Source organism: Aspergillus clavatus, genomic scaffold, assembly GCF_000002715.2.
Source record: "Aspergillus clavatus NRRL 1 1099423829795 genomic scaffold, whole genome shotgun sequence".
Taxonomy (NCBI): Eukaryota; Fungi; Ascomycota; class Eurotiomycetes; order Eurotiales; family Aspergillaceae; genus Aspergillus; species Aspergillus clavatus.
The window spans coordinates 1,596,207-1,612,155 of record NW_001517104.1 but is presented as its reverse complement, the minus strand read 5'-3'; the positions used below and the strand labels follow the sequence as shown (position 1 = coordinate 1,612,155).

Here is a 15,949-nt window from a genome sequence, read left to right as displayed (position 1 = left end):
CCCAATTGACCTTGGCCCTTTTCTTTCCACTTATTGAGAACGACTTGACTCGCTAGCTCCTCCCGGATGGTGCTGTTCATGACATTGCTGCGCAAAGAAATCTTTGTCTTGCATGTCACAGCCAACCACTCGAACGTGACAGCCAACAACCACTATTCCCGATATTCTCCAACCTCCAATATACAGGAAAGCTTCAGGAGTCATCGGGTCGGTGGAGTCATTAAAGCATTTGATGTATATTTTCCCCGCTACCGATGATAAGACCAAAACCCCATGCGCACCTGAAAATGAGTGCGTGCGTACACTACCATTCCCTGACATTTAGACACGATCGATCTCCTTCAGCTATGAACTTCTCTTCCTACCGTTGTTGCATTCTAGAACTTGGGTGCTTTCTGATCTTGGAAATCTATGCAATAATAACCTTATCTCACTATATGCGATGTATAGTCTAATGAATGAATTAAACGAACTGATTACATCAACCTCTGCTCAACCTCAAAAAATGTAGATTCCTCAGGGGATACATCTTAGTCTATTTGATTGAAGGGTCATAAAATTGCCCAAGTGTAAATGACTTTATGTGCTGCTGATGTGTCTAGATATCTATAACGACCCATCCTATCCTGAGCAAAATGAGTAATCGACTAATAAACAGCCATCCAATGTTTGATGCACCAGGCACCATGCTCATATCTCCTATCTGTTCCAGCCATGTCTAGTAATCGACAAAAAGCCTAGCCCAATGTATGATGCAAACCTCCCCAATGCAAGTGGAATATGAAAAGTCGTAGCCCCAGGAAACGCCTCGCTGTATGGGTATCGTATGTTTCATGCAACAAAAAACCCGTAGCGAAAAGCAACGGCTACAGGTTTGATGGAGATGATGGCCAGATCATCCCCGAGAAGTTCAAGTTTTGAATGACGGAGTCACAACCCCGCCCAGCACGCTAGAAAGCGCGAAAATGTGCGCTGGAATAATAGCAAACCCAATAATGCAAGCCAAAGTTTTGTGAAATATCGTTACTTCGTAGATCGGAGAAGGGGCGATGCCCTTGATTAGGTGTCGTGGTTGGTGAGGGTCACGGTATTGATGTATTTGCCCATTTATTTGACGAGAGCAATGCTGATTGCTGGAAGTCGAACACTTCGGAGAAACTGGCAACCGGCCAGGGCGAAGGCTAGATGGCCACCTGATTCCCCAGATTTTGTCCCCTTCAGCCGCTGATGATGGTGCAAGTTCTCCGACGGCGAACAGCCGGGCGAGGATCTTCATCCACACTCTCATCAGTGGAGCGTTTTGTGCTGGTGCACGAAGGAGATAAAGCTCGAGAGGGAGACTGACTACGCAACTTCATCGTCAGTGTGGGCTTGGAAGGCTCCATTCGGGTCCTCTTGCGGCGCACAGCCGGCCGCGGTTCTTCTTCCTCGCTCTCGTCGACAGAGCGCTTCGCTCCAGTGCATACAGGAGACAAGGCATGCGAAGATCGCCCACCTGACTTCAAATCAGTTGGTATGCGGGGTAGTCCAATGTGTGGACCGTCCACATGCCGAACAGAAGAATAATGGTTGAAGTCCTGGATATGGCTTTGTCAGAATGGTTGTGGGCATGTCGAACAACCTACACTAAAAGTTGACTTACATGGAATGCAATATGGAGGATTGGTCTCTCTTCACTGCGTGAAGCATAGACGTCGCGAAAAGTCTGGATGCCTCGAGTGCTATAGACGCGGATGTCGACTTTGAACGACTGGCAGAATGCCTGGATGTCTTCTGATCCTCCCCAGGTACCATTCTTCCGGGACTCTTCCAACTTTGATTCGAAGCTACGTTCGATGTCTTCTGCCGAAGGAGGGGCTGGGCTCGCGGACGAAGAGGAGGAAGAGGAGGAGGAATATCTAGACGCGGCTGCCCGTCGAGGAGCCCTACGCTCTCCACCGACAGCAGCGATGAAGTTTATGAAGTAATCCTTGTGTGTAGAAATATGATTCGCGAGTCGAAGACGAATTTCGTCGGCATGCTCTGTGTTTCCGAACATCTGATCAGAGAGGGCATAGTAGAGGCAGTTGCCTAGAACAAGATGAACAGTCAGTCCTGGAAACGAGCACAGGATGGGATCAATGGATACGATCGTCTGCATAGCAATCATATCATGAGCCCAGTAGGCCAATTGAGAGGAAGGTATTACCGTCACCCTTGGTAGGGAAAGCGTAGAGCCCTAGCTCATTCAGGCATGGTATTCGAAGGCATTCCGGGTCCAATTCTCTGCTGCGCTTTTTTGAAGTAGATATTTGCGATGATGACTCCTGAGGAGTGGACTGTTGTAACGTTGATGTTCTGCGAGTGGATTTTCTGGGAACCGGTTTGGTAGTGGTAGGAGATAATGGGTGTGCCCCGGGTTTCTCTGGAGACGGTTTCTTGCAAGGAGCATTTAACGGCATTTGCTGCGGGTTCCCTCTCGTTCTCTTGACCGATGGGTCCTTCTGGGAAGGGACAGATAGATGTAATGGCGAAATTGGCGCCATGACTTGTGCCATAGTTGATTGAGCCGGATGCACGAACGTATGGACACGGGAGGAAGAGAAAAAGAATTGCGGTAGAGTGACAGATGGAAGGAGAAGAATGGGGGGGAGAAGAGGTGAAGGAGAGACAGGGAGAAGGAGGAGGAAAATGGAAGATGAATATTTAAACCATCGGGAACATGGACGCAAGTGAATGCACAGCAACAGCAACTCATTTGAAGGGGAAAAAGTGAAGCAATTCAATGGGAGCCCGTAGCGTGAGGATATACAAGTACAACACGCGCAGGCGAGACTTTTTGGACGGAGTTGCGGAGGAAAACGTAACAAAAGTGGCAGAAGTGGAAAAGCATCCCTGGCCAAGACTGAGGCGGTGAGTAATTGCATGTAGTCTGATTGGCTGGCGACACGTAAAATCCTGTCTATGACGAAGTGTTCAATACCTCCAAATACCAGGAGAATTTGAGATTTTTGAGTGGAGCTGTTGGATTTGCACTTCTTCGCTTTGTGTCTGTGTCAATGATCGTGGAGTATCTATCTCTAGAAAAATGTGTTTTTGGAGAGGATATATGACTGGCGACATTCTCAATCGCTGAATGCTATAAAGTTGTTTTTGAGGCCTGCCTATCGCTACTAGAATATCAAAACAAAAATTAAAAATTAAAAAAGTTCAAGGTAAAAAAAATACAACAATACATGATTGGATCAATTACCTATTACCTTACAGGCACAAGCAAAGCTACCTTACCTTACGCAGTACGTACATGGATACCTAGGTAGCCCTAGGTGAGGTATCCAAGTACTCCGGAGTACTGAGAGGGAGGTCTACTATCCGTACCTACTTCAGGCATGAGTGAAAGATCAGATACCCGACCCTGTCCGCACTGTTGACCCCGGTATTACACCGTGAAATCAAAACATCTGTTGTGGAGATACGGTTATGTAAGGTACCTTACTGAGAGCGCCTTATCTAATCGCTCATGTACGGAATGACCCGATACGTTGATAGTGAACCCCGAATTTGACCCCGAATTGAATTTGACCCCGAATGTGACCCCGCTTGTTGATGTGCATAGTGTGTTGACTCACTAGTCACTACTTATAATCCAGTTCATGATTCCTTGTTCTTTTCTGTCTTTCATCCTTGGTTATATCCATCGTGTTTAGTCGGCTTATCGACGCTGTCACAAGGGACAATGGCTGCAAATAACATCGTGATTCTCGGGTATGATAGTCTTGGACACCCAGGCTGGGTAGCACCGCTGCTGCGGAGAAGCCTCGCCAGCGATTTCGGACCTATGGAGATTCGAACAATCCACTGACCGCAATTTACAGGGCCGGAGTGTCAGGACTCACCACTGCATATCTCCTGTCTAAGGATGCTGCCAATAGCATCACTGTGGTAGCTAAGCATATGCCCGGAGACTATGACATCGAATATTGTTCTCCTTGGGCCGGTGCCAACTATCTCCCGTTAGTATACCATCAGCCATTTTGACAATTGCCGGTAGCTGATTTGCCATGACAGGGTGGGCAAGTCTGGAAGCCCTCACGAGAAGTGGGAGCGTGAGACCTGGCCCGTTCTGAAGGAATTGACCGAGAAGCACCCTGATGCTGGCATTCACTTCCAAGGTATGTTGCGAGCTGGTACTGAGACCGCCGTGCATCTTGACTAATTGTACCAGACACCATTGTCTATAACCGAGCCAAGGATCAAGACTCACCTACCGGCCAGTGGTTTTCTGAGCTGGTCCGGCCCAATCCGTGGTACAAGGATGTTGTTCCTGATGTATGTTTTGACTTGAACCGACTCGTCATTCTCTCCCTCAACGAACTAAGCTGACTTCTGATTTTTTTCAGTTCACAAGCATCCCAGCAGAGAAACTAGCCCCCGGCATTGACAACGCGCAAAAGTTCACCTCAGTTTGCATTAACACAGCTGTCTACCTGCCATGGCTTGTGAGCCAATGTCGCAAGAACGGCGTTACCTTCAAGAGAGCTGTTTTCAAACATGTCGCGGACGCTGCAAGCGCTCACCATTCGGGAAAGAAGGCGGACGTGGTCGTCAACTGTACCGGCCTCTCGTCCAAAAAGTTGGGTGGAGTATGTGACGAAAAGCTGTACCCAGCACGTGGTCAGATCGTCATCGTCCGCAACGATCCTGGAGCCATGGTTTCAATTTCCGGATCCGACGATGGCGACGATGAGCTGGTCTACATGATGACCCGAGCCGCGGGCGGTGGGACCATCATCGGCGGTTCATACCAAAAGGACCAGTGGGATCCGTTGCCCGATCCCAACCTCGCCGTGCGGATCATGAAGCGCGCGGTTGCCTTGTGCCCCCAGCTTGTTGGCGAAGGCCAAGGCATTGAAGGACTGGATATTATCCGCCACGGCGTTGGATTGCGACCCCTCCGAGAGGGTGGAACCCGCATTGAGGCAGACAAAATCGATGGAGTGTCAGTCGTACATAACTATGGCCACGGTGGTTTTGGATACCAGGCCTCATATGGCTGTGCCGCTGAGGCGGTTCGCTTGGTGAATGACGTCTTGCAGCGAAAGGATCGGGCGAAGTTGTAGTAGGTCACGCACAGGCGAGCAGATCCATCTTCCACAAGTCATTCGGGCTTGGTATGTAGTATTGTACAGTCATGAGGGTACGGAGTCTTAAAGATTAAAAAGAACATAATTTTAAATGCTCTGCGTGTGTGATTTTAATATTGCCCCTGATATAGGGAATTGAAGACCGTAAACAGATCGTAGCATCATGGCCACCCTAATATCGACGTCACCATCACATCGCGAAGCTGCCTCGGATCGTCCTCCGACAGTCATCAAATATCTTCCCCTAGTCCATTAATCGCAGTTTATTAATATATTCACTCGGAATTATACGTACCAAAACCACACCACACCTCTCAGACTCTAAACGACCTCCTACAACACAATTATGGAGTACAAATCCCCCTCAGTGGAAGACTATCCCGAGACGGACGACAGCCCATTCTCACTTCCAGTCGCAGAGAAGCGCAAGCGAGAGACCAAACCTTCCGAACCATCGAGTTACAAGGCCGCCGAGGCCGAAACCGAGCAGCCACCGAGCACAGTGTCCAAATCGTCTAGCACGACACCCAAGGAGCAGGACAGAGGAGATTCGCTGGTAGATGGCGACGAATGGAACGAAGGGTACGAAGGTTATGAAGAGCCCGAAGAGCGAGTCGAACTGACGAGAAGTGCCGGGCAGGATGAGGAGAGGAGGGAGGGGTTGGAAGGTGCGGAGGACGTGATGGATTCTAGCGAAGGACCGAATGAAGAACGCGCTGAGGCACCAGCCCAAGAGTACACTGAAGAGCCTACTCAAGAAGTTCCCGAAATTCCAGACGGAGAGGAGCATGTCAACCCTCCGGAATCACCCAAGACGCACAAGACCATCGAGGAGTTTGGCCGGCGGCCGTTGGAGGGTACGTCGCTGGCGCAGCAACCGCTGACTGCTTCTGCCGACACGTTGCTGGCGATGATCATCGATGCGATGCTGAAATCACGGCCAATTTCTCATGACCTGTCGCAACGCACGGTGAACAAGGTCATCAATGAAGGCTACCATGATATTCGGAAACTGGGGCAGAGCAGCTGGGAGGAGAGAACAGTGGTGCTGAAGGAAGGGGGATACAATCGGTTTCGGGAGCAGGGTGCTACTAATTTAGGGGATTTGGCGGATTTCATCAATACGAAGTACGGTATGTTACTGTTGAAGCTTTGATAATGCGATTTTCAGTTGGGTGGGTGCTGATTGACGATATAGATGGTGATCTCAACAATCTCCTGAGAAGGGCTGAAAATGACCGTAGAAGGGCAAGAGAATTGATCAAGGAAATCAAAGGACTAGGGGATCTGGGGGTTGATCTGTTCCTCAACAACGTGCAGAGCGTATGGCCTTCTATGGCGCCTTTTGTCGATGCGCGCAGTCTCAAGACAGCGGATGAGATAGGCATTGGTACCGATTTGGAGGTCATTTATGAGAGTCTCAATAGGGACTCGGTTCGGATGAGTAGGTTGGCGAATGGGCTGTCCCATGTGCGACTGGATAAGAAGCAGCGGGAGCTTTTAGGAGTCTGATTTCCTTTCAGTAGTGGCGTACAAGAAAGATGTAATTCTAAACATGTGTCATAGAAGAGTTAAGCAAAATCATCCATCTTCAGTTAATACAACAGTCTAGGAAATTGGGAAGGTCTAATAACAAGGCGGAAACTAGCTCCTACAACAGTGTTTCCCTCTATTCTGTGGACTCCCCCGTCGCCAGAAGTACATCCTGATTCCCAAGAAACTTGATAGTCATTTCGCTTTCTTTGCCTTTCTCCAGCAGGTACTTCTCCTGGCCCGCAGAATACTCCACGCTCCCTACATGCGGTGCCAGAGCGATGCGCCATGCCAGCAGGTACCCAGCGACATTCCACGCAATCTCTTCCATTGCGTTCGCAAAGACATGGGCTGAGTAATTCTGCGTATCCTCGCACCTTCTCTTGAAATTATCAGAGTAAGCATCGACCCACGCGTCGTAATTCTCGAAGACAACCGGGGGGTAGTCTGAAAGGGCATCTGATGCCTCCACGGAAGTGTTGTCATCTGAGTAATTCGGATCATTCTCGTTGAGCCAGATGAAGTCGGTTCCATAATCAGCGAATATGCTGTAATGACGAGGAGACTCTGAGGGAGTAGAGGATGGTTGTTGAGGTGCCTGGAGCTTTATTTCCTCTCCGGCCGCTTCTTCAAGAGATGGCAGTTGTAGAGAAACATGGTAATTCGTCCCATCATCTTCTTTTCTGAGCCGCAGGGCCAGATCAAATGTTGTTTCGATCAACGTAGTTTGAGCATCTGCTCCTGTAAGGTTCGCTGGCTCAGCGAGCGTCCGCCACGCATCCCCTAAATTGCGTACACTCTGAATATAACGTTGAGACTGAGATTGTGTGCAAAATAGTGCCAATGGCTTGAGAAGGCCAGAAGTCATCTTCACGTATTCTTGGATAAATATATGATGAATTCAAGAATCTTTCAAAGAAAGAACGAATACCGCGTTGTTTGAGTTAAGGGGAGAACTGTTATGCATGTGTAAATCCCCTTAGTAGACCTTAAAAGGAATTACCCCGATTACTGAGTATTATCCCAACTTCGTCTCCTCCTGCCTACTTTTCACAATACGCACTCCTCTTTGGGGTTTGAATAAGCTTAAGCAAAGAGGCGCCATAATCTGCCAGCCTACATCCAATACCTATCATTTACGTCTATAACATCAGCAGTGAAACGCGGCGCGTACTCCTGGAAACGCTATTTGCGTGTTATCGAGTCTCCTAACCACTCTCCTTCAAAGGCATTGAAGGCGAAGATCCCCCGCCTATCCTAAAGGGCTGGCGTATCGCTTAACCCAAGCTTGTTGAAAGCATATCGCGCGGCCAAGCATGAACTACCTCATAGTCCGTCTGGATTGCACAGGAAAGAAATCGCAAAGAGGTGGCAGTGGTAACGATTGGATATCTTGGGCTTCGCTAGGCACAAGCTGCAATGGAATACTAGACAACTGTCCGAGCTGGGACTACTGCGCCATGCCGCCATCCACGGATCAAGGACCTTGAATGTGAGCCGAGCGCTATTTGATCCATCCAGTCCCGCGCGCCAACGAAGCGAGCAGAAAAAGGAGGAGATATCATCAGAATCTACTACCGATTTTTGACCACAGTCTGGCTCACCTACCAAAGAAGAAGATAAATAGAGCGTACAGCGCTATCTTCCATGACCTGGAATACAAGAAGATGACCTGCATTGCTCAGAATCCTACCCGGAATCCTACAAGAGAATTGTACCAGGCAAGTGCCAGCAAAATGCTTTCACGGACCTCGTCTCAAAACTCGGAAAAAACCTGAGATCTCTGATCTCCCCCTTCCTGACGAATGGAAGGTCTGAATCCGAGCCCTCCTGCAGAAAGGGACCAAAATATCGTTGCGCGATGCCCAGCGTGTGTGGCAGCTTGCGATGAGCCGCATGCATCATGTTGCGGATCTTCTATTGTCCCGAATGTTTGAATAGCTTCATTGTTACCGATTCTGGCCATTCATCTCGGAGAGGTGGAGATCTAGGTTGTCTCTGGCGATCTGATTGGCTGGAGACTTATCGATCTGTGGCATTTCGTCGCTGTTCTATTGTTCTCTGCGGCTGAATAGGTTCCGCTCATTAAATATGTAGTTAAATAGCATTGTAGGCATGTGCTATAGTATATAAGGAGGCCTTCTCTTCCACGGATTCTCTCATAGCCATTTTAATCACTTTTACCATCACCTCCTCCCGCGAATCAGCATTGCCAACAATCTTTCGTTGTCGTTTTTTCCGCCTCATTTCGCTTCTGCGGTCGTTATGGCCGCTAAGTATGTTGATTTTCTTATCAAGATGTGTTAAACACCGTGATTCCAGTTGATTTGGCTGACTTTTGGGCATTTTCTCTGTATAGGAACCCCTGCATCTGTTGCCTTCAGGTAAAGATCCATGATCCCAAGGTTTGAAGTTATGACCATTAGGCCGCGACCAGCCGCAAGCAGAAGGCCTGTGTTGCATGTTTCCGCGCCAAGCAAAAGTGCATTTGTGTATGGTGTCCTATTGCTGCTTTTTGCGGCGTTCTCATTAAGTTTAGCAGCTGTGTTAATGTTATATAGGTTCCACAAGCCAAGAAGTGGTGGCTTCTCATCGCCCTTCGCGTCCAGCAGCCACAGCAGCGCCGGGCCCTTGCCGCCGCGGTCTCAGACATCCAGGCTGCGATGGCTTGTGCTGCTGGTGATTCTGATTCGGATGCAGAGTTTATTTATGCCCCTGCCGCTGCCGATGTCTCTGCTTTCCCCGCTGTTGCGGTGGTTGTGCCGGCCCTGGCGGCTTCTCTTTCTGTCTCTGCAGAGCTGTTGGCCCCTGAGTTCCCGACTCCCGAGGCGCCAGTAACTCGGTCGGCCGGTGCTGAGGGCTTGAGCTCACAGACACTTTGGATGTAAGTCTTCTGTTTTCCTCATAAGTAGCGCAGCAGAATCATCTCGGCTCTGAATGGGGTCAATTCTGTAATCCTTCTGTGACTGCCAATGACCCCCGCATCCCAGTCAACAGAAAGAAGAAAATGAAGGCAAAATGAGCTGATGAGTGCTATCTTGGTAGTGAGACCGGTACGAAGGCTGCAGGTCTGCAACACATCAGACATAGCCGCGACTTTGCAGCATACAACTCGGGTCAAATCATGGAAGTTGCTGAAGCTTCTACCTCAATCGGGTTACCGATGGGGATCGACAGGAAAAGAGGAAGAAGCCGTCCAATTTTTTGCACTCTTCTTCTATGGTAAGCCATTGGCGGTCGCCGTTCAAGTCGGCAGCAACGGATTCGTTGTGTCGATGGATAAGAAAAGTTTGGAAGATCTAATCAAGAGAAATCCTCGACACGGCTCTGTACGGGAGCTCATTGAATTGCTGCAGAAATAGCCCAGCTGGCCTATTGCTTGAAGGAGACTAGCAGGGCTTTGTGGGAAAGGATATGTGGTAGAAATCCACGAGTACAACCCTCTCCCAAAGATAAATACTTTCAATCTTTCTTTGCTGTTTCATATCCATATCTACTATGTGAGTGGGTATAAATATATTCATCATTCACCTTGTCTTCATATCCAGTTTATGCTCCTGTTGTTACGGGTCTCACAATTTTCTCTGGCGAAGGCTGCTATTATTCAACCATCAATCATGCTTAGAGAGTGTTCTGATTTAATCTCTATGAAACTGTGTCGTTAACAGTATAAATAGAACAAATTCTTACCGCTCATACATAGCCGATCAATATTTGGACGGACATGTAGTACTGGTCGTAGAAGCCGACGGCCTTACTACTGGTATAAAGAGTAGATAGTAACTTGGTGCTCCAAGCCGTCACCGATTCCAAATGCGATTTTGGAGGCTGTGTTCCAGAGCAATCTGCCAAGTTGGGTTTCCAATTCCCTTAATATATCTAGAATCAAGAGTTGGAAAGCAGGTAGGAGTGATGTGTAATGTCAGTAGTAAAATTGTTGTCTACGACACACCGAAAGAGTCATCAATGTAATGCTCAGTGGCCTCAGGCACCTTTAGGTCACAAGTTTTGACTCTTGGCTTCCACTCTGGTGCATGCTGAGTCATCTACATGTCCCGTGGCCCGGGCTTGGCGGATCCGCTGCGTGCGCACCGAACTGGGAAAGCTCCCAACTCCAGAGCCTCCCCGTCATTCATCTCTCTGATTTCCCCAACCTCTTCTCTCTCTTTCTTCCTTTTTTGATCCCGCTCAAGTCGCATCCCTTTGATCTCCCATCTGTTTCTCTGACGGACATTCATCGACTTCGAAACACTTGTCGGATCCCGATTCGCGATATTCCTACCTCTTTAGGCAGCTATTCCACAACAGACGCAGGCTGCGATCATTCAGACTAGCAAACGAAGCTCCCAACTTTCCCAAATTACCGTCTCTCCCCGTCGTATCCCTACGAATCTTTTGTCTTGCGCTTTACTACGCTCCGTTTCAAGAGTCCGATAGCTTGTTCCAGGCCGATACTAAGATCTGAAATATACTCAGTGCAACTCGCATTCACAATGGACTTTTCTAACATTTTGTATGTTGTTTCCACTGGATACTGGTTAAGTTGCATTTGAACAATGACTGATGGTTACTAGCCGGATCATCAACATCGCCGTCGGCGTGATTATGGTTCTCGGTGGTATTGCTCAGTTCTTCCCTCCCTCACTAGGAGGGATCATTGTCGGTGCCTACGTGATAATCTTTGGTCTCCGTAAGTATCCGCCGCAGCTTGTTCAGTGGGACACCCGATGGTCATATACTGATGCTCTTATTCCAAAGTGGTTGGCGGCCTGGAACTGTTGCCTACTGTTCCCGACTACGTGTATCGTTATGCTTCCTTCCTCTTCTCGTTCCTTGGACGTGGTGTCTGTAAGTTATTCTTGAGTCGATTCCCTATGCACTCATGTGCTAACTGGGATACTCAGTCTACATCTTCGTTGGCTCGATTATGCTGCACGACCACGTGCTGCAAAAGATTGCCGGTTCCCTCGTCGGATTCATCGGCCTAGGCTACATTGTTCTGGACTTCATCCCATCGATCGAGCCTCCCTCCAACATGCGCGAAGCCGACCAGGGCTGGGGCGCTGAACAGGTCTAATCCCTACGATTCCTCAAACGCATGTCTTCGGTGGCAAGCGCGACTCGTTGTATGGGTGAGGCAATCAATGCTGCCGAAGTGCAGGGTTGCTGAATGAGAAGAGGAGGTTGATGGATGTCCCTATAATGCGCTTGACGATGCTCGACGAGTGTGATGACATATATGCTCGCTCCGCGACAGTTCTGAGTGAAGTGATGTTTGCGATATTATGCGACCTGACAGACCGGCTGCGATGCTCTTTAGCATGGCCAGTGAACTGGAGGTGGACCTGTTGTTGGGGGCAGTTGATACTGTGATTTGGAATTTTGGATCATTTGCTTCGTATTGATCACTCTGGATTTGGTGGTATTCTCCTTTTTTTTTCCCCTTGTGAACACTGTATAACATGAGTAGATAGCATGATTGAATATATATACGTTGCTATTTGATTATGGAGTACATGACTGACATGATGTAGTTAGTTATATACAGGCGAAGGCTTGGACTACGAATGCCGAGACAGTAGCTCTGAGTTTACCTAAGAGATATGTCGATACTCCCAAGCGAGTGGAGCTGATGCGAGAGATTTGAAAGAGTTGGAAGATATCTACGGCCAATCACACGCTGAGCAAATAGGCTGACATGAGAGACACTGCACGACTGACCAATGGTAACACAAGGAAACAGGCTTATTTGAGCCCGGATAGACTATCGACTGTTTAGGGAAAGCGTGTTACCACTAGACCCAGAGCACTAGACCTAAACAGGCATCGGTGGAGTCCAGATGATTCGATCCGGGGGAGAAAAAGGCAAAAACAGGAAGGAATGATGGACTCTGATGGGTTTTCGGCAGGAGGCGAAAATTGCCCTGAGAATAATATTACAGATTTAGTCTATAGACTGTTCGTAAGGGTATCGGCGTCGGTATCAGTATCAGATCAGTCAGAATCAAACACATTGCACCCACACACACTCTCTCTCTGTCTTTCTTTTTTTTTGTCCCTGGCATTCCCAGCAGAGACAGCTTGCACGGGAATCAAAAAACGGACCAGACCAGACCGGCCCTGGTGTAGATCCCCCTGGGAGATCGATAACAGCGATAAGACCGAACTACAACTTGGGATCAAGCCTCGACGGGTTAAAGAGGCTTTAATCTGATTATTTCCACTTGACATTACTATCCATATTATCATTATCATCCATCATCATTCGTCGGCTGCATCTCGTCATTCTCGTGCCAAACGCCATCATCCTCACGATCCTCGAGTGAAACATCGATCATCTCATAGTGACCGCCCAGCTTTTTTTACCCACTTTTTTCCTTTTTCTTCTATCAAATCAATCAATCAGTCAATCAATCAATCAGTTCATCAAATCAATCCCATCTCTAAGTCCAGCAAAGTACGTGCCCATATCAATCAATCAGTCCATCTTCTTCTTTTTCATCATCACCCGATCTCCCTCCCTGTCTCTTCCTCTTCTCCTTCTTCCTCTATCTCAAATCTATCAACCCCTTTCTCTCACTCGTCTCTCTTCTTTTCTCTTCCTCTTGAACATTCCATTGCTCAGAGTGGATCGTGATCGTCTCTAGACCCTTCCTCCTCCTCCTTCTCCTCACTACTACATATTTCACCTCCTCGAGATCCTTACATTCTTCGCTTGATCTTTAGCTGGTCTATCTAATCACTTTTTCCCTTCTTCATCTTCAGATCGTCTTGATTTTCGTTTAATCCTCGACTGGTGCTCTTTTTTCTCCCTTCGTTACAGGTTGAACACCTGACAAGATCGGACCACTTGGCACCCCATCTCAGATCGCCACTTCAGCCTCAATCGGATTGGCCAACAGCCAGACCCCTTCGTGGCGGATCATTTATTGATAAGAACAATCAAACCTATCGAACCGACTAAACACTTGCCGACTGGCCTTCCTTTCTTGATCGCTCTAATCTTCGAGACACTCGCGCCTCTCTCCTGCACTTGTCAAGGATCGACCGGTATTTACTTCCCTGGCACCGCCCTGTTGGGACTGGAGCGTCACTAGTTGCAGTTCCTCAACCTTTCTTTTTATGAAGGGCCCTCGTTTGGCTATCCTCCTTTCTCCTGCACTGTCATTCTGACCGACTTTTGACTTTTGTGACACCATACATTACTCCTCGACCAGTGGTGCGACGCACCTTTCCTTGACACCTCCTTATTCCGACACGGCTCAACTTCGACTACTTCCCGAGTAACCTCACACTGCGGTTCGATTCCTTCCTAGCGGAGATCGATCTAGGAAAGAAACATAACGAGCTTGGCTAGGGGGTTTTCTTTTTTCTTTTTTTTCTGGTGGCAATGCTTGCATCTGTGCCACAGATGGACCCTGTTCGTTCATTGTCTCGGAACCCTGATGTTGTTACGCGACACCCATCAGCAGAGGATCTCGATGCTGCCCAACAACTGATTTCGTCGGCTCAGGCTGGCCGAGAACATACCGTCGATCGCCATCGGGATGAAAATGGGATCGCACATAGAGGGTTCGAAGGACAAGCGGGATCTGATCGATATGGAATGGACACATCAGCAAATGGATCTATGACCCATTGGTCGGAATCGCAAAAGAATGCTCTTCCCGAAATTGAGAAGACGTCGCCAAAGAGCCAGAAGGACACATCATTCTTGGGACATTCTTGCAGGTTGGTATACCTATATTGCTTTATTGACTCTCAAAACCTAAGTCCTTTAGACTGACACTTTCTTCAGTAATTGTGGGACGAAGAGCACTCCTCTGTGGCGACGATCACCGACAGGTGCAATGATTTGCAATGCTTGTGGTTTATACTTGAAAGCTCGGAATGTGGCTCGTCCGACCAAACGCAACCGACTAGAACCGGGACCGGAAGCTGCTGCGCAACAGGGGCCACAACCTACTAACGTGGCTGGTTCGGGGCCACATGGACACTGCTCGTCTGGCTCGGGTGGTTCCTGTCCCGGAGGGGGTAACTGCAATGGAACTGGCGGAGCTGAGGGATGCGATGGCTGTCCAGCCTACAACAACCGAGTCTACAAGTCCGCTGCTCGAGCTCCAGTTCCGGTGCACTCTTGGAGGGCGGCCAGTGCGGAGACGGACAGACTCCCGGGACCGGAGAACGATGCCGTAAAGAACGGTACACCAGCGGAAGGAGGGAACATGCTGGTCGCTTGTCAAAATTGTGGGACCACGGTCACTCCGCTTTGGCGACGGGACGAAAATGGTCATCCAATTTGCAATGCTTGTGGTATGCTGATTGATCCCCACGAATTCGTCCCTATGGACCTCGTGCCTTGACCTGCTTGATGGATTACTAACAGTTTGCTTTTGCTTTCTCCAGGACTTTACTACAAATTGCACGGTTGTTATCGACCCACCACGATGAAGAAAACCATTATCAAACGTCGAAAACGCGTTGTGCCGGCCCTGAGGGATCAATCTCCCACTGGAGCGGCATATTCGTCCCACGGCTCCTCTGCCTCGCCGGAGGCGTCGCCTGCTGTGTTGGCGCATGCTCACGAAGATCACTACCGGTACCTGAGTTCGGAGCCCATGCCTGGAGACAGACTCTCATCGCAGGCCAACCCTCAGCGGTCTTTTGGCATCGCACCACCTCCTGTGGACTTTACGCACTTCGGTGCTGCCGGGAGCTTATCCTTACCACATCACCCGCCGCCTCCGAGATTGCTGGAACCCGACCGCATGAGCGCAACCAGACATTCTCCCGTCCCGCAATTCGGTCGCCGTTCCCTCTCACCCAACCCTGCCGGCAATCCCAAGAAACGGACGCTTGCCGAGACTGCATCATCTGCTGAAGCTGTCTCGGTCCCTACCACCTTGGAATCCGGCTCTAATCAGCTGCCACCAATAATATCAGCGGCGAACCCCTCTCCACCCGCGCGTCTTAGTTCGATCTCATCTCTTCTCAATCATTCAGGCAGGCAGGACGAATCTCGCCTCGATCCCTCGCTTGCTGCTCTTGGCCGCCAGCAGCACCATCCCGCCGCGACCCTGGCACCTCATCACCACTCCCCACCGCAGGCCCTACCCGGTGTCTCTGACCTAGATAATCTCAAAGAAGAGCGCCGTGCGAAGCTCCAGCGGGAAGCGGAAGAAATGCGGGAGATGCTCCGCGCAAAGGAACGAGAATTGGCAGAGTTGGGAGTCTGAACTTGAATCTGCCACCCGTTCTCGTCAACTTTTATTTTTGTCCCGATTATTCCCTCT

At 49.1% G+C, this 15,949-nt stretch overlaps 7 protein-coding genes across 7 annotated transcripts, besides 2 other annotated features; 5 read left to right on the top strand and 2 right to left on the bottom strand.

Annotated features, from left to right (window-relative positions):
• Nucleotides 1–1,217: 1,217 nt before the first annotated feature.
• ACLA_014380 (putative OTU-like cysteine protease) lies at nucleotides 1,218–2,537 on the bottom strand (the record flags this gene model as incomplete). The annotated part of the gene is made up of 3 exons (XM_001274426.1): nucleotides 1,218–1,577; nucleotides 1,643–2,070; nucleotides 2,189–2,537. 3 exons carry the CDS (start codon nucleotides 2,535–2,537, stop codon nucleotides 1,218–1,220), a joined length of 1,137 nt encoding a protein of 378 aa, XP_001274427.1.
• Nucleotides 2,538–3,537: 1,000 nt separating this feature from the next.
• Nucleotides 3,538–3,569: a microsatellite.
• Nucleotides 3,570–3,715: 146 nt separating this feature from the next.
• ACLA_014370 (FAD-dependent oxidoreductase) lies at nucleotides 3,716–5,099 on the top strand (the record flags this gene model as incomplete). The annotated part of the gene is made up of 5 exons (XM_001274425.1): nucleotides 3,716–3,744; nucleotides 3,855–3,992; nucleotides 4,048–4,151; nucleotides 4,205–4,308; nucleotides 4,380–5,099. 5 exons carry the CDS (start codon nucleotides 3,716–3,718, stop codon nucleotides 5,097–5,099), a joined length of 1,095 nt encoding a protein of 364 aa, XP_001274426.1.
• Nucleotides 5,100–5,469: 370 nt separating this feature from the next.
• On the top strand, nucleotides 5,470–6,635 carry ACLA_014360 (uncharacterized protein; the record flags this gene model as incomplete). The annotated part of the gene is made up of 2 exons (XM_001274424.1): nucleotides 5,470–6,256; nucleotides 6,322–6,635. The coding sequence occupies 2 exons, from the start codon at nucleotides 5,470–5,472 to the stop codon at nucleotides 6,633–6,635; spliced, it is 1,101 nt and encodes a 366-aa protein (XP_001274425.1).
• Nucleotides 6,636–6,792: 157 nt separating this feature from the next.
• Nucleotides 6,793–7,524, bottom strand: ACLA_014350 (uncharacterized protein; the record flags this gene model as incomplete). Its single annotated transcript, XM_001274423.1, has 1 exon — nucleotides 6,793–7,524. The coding sequence occupies one exon, from the start codon at nucleotides 7,522–7,524 to the stop codon at nucleotides 6,793–6,795; it is 732 nt and encodes a 243-aa protein (XP_001274424.1).
• A 1,397-nt stretch (nucleotides 7,525–8,921) lies between these two features.
• On the top strand, nucleotides 8,922–9,544 carry ACLA_014340 (uncharacterized protein; the record flags this gene model as incomplete). Its single annotated transcript, XM_001274422.1, has 3 exons — nucleotides 8,922–8,932; nucleotides 9,094–9,148; nucleotides 9,218–9,544. 3 exons carry the CDS (start codon nucleotides 8,922–8,924, stop codon nucleotides 9,542–9,544), a joined length of 393 nt encoding a protein of 130 aa, XP_001274423.1.
• A 1,605-nt stretch (nucleotides 9,545–11,149) lies between these two features.
• Nucleotides 11,150–11,733, top strand: ACLA_014330 (TVP15 family protein; the record flags this gene model as incomplete). The annotated part of the gene is made up of 4 exons (XM_001274421.1): nucleotides 11,150–11,169; nucleotides 11,231–11,346; nucleotides 11,415–11,504; nucleotides 11,561–11,733. The coding sequence occupies 4 exons, from the start codon at nucleotides 11,150–11,152 to the stop codon at nucleotides 11,731–11,733; spliced, it is 399 nt and encodes a 132-aa protein (XP_001274422.1).
• A 1,315-nt stretch (nucleotides 11,734–13,048) lies between these two features.
• Nucleotides 13,049–13,093: a microsatellite.
• Nucleotides 13,094–14,046: 953 nt separating this feature from the next.
• On the top strand, nucleotides 14,047–15,892 carry sreA (siderophore transcription factor SreA; the record flags this gene model as incomplete). Its single annotated transcript, XM_001274420.1, has 3 exons — nucleotides 14,047–14,387; nucleotides 14,455–14,969; nucleotides 15,063–15,892. 3 exons carry the CDS (start codon nucleotides 14,047–14,049, stop codon nucleotides 15,890–15,892), a joined length of 1,686 nt encoding a protein of 561 aa, XP_001274421.1.
• Nucleotides 15,893–15,949: the final 57 nt, after the last annotated feature.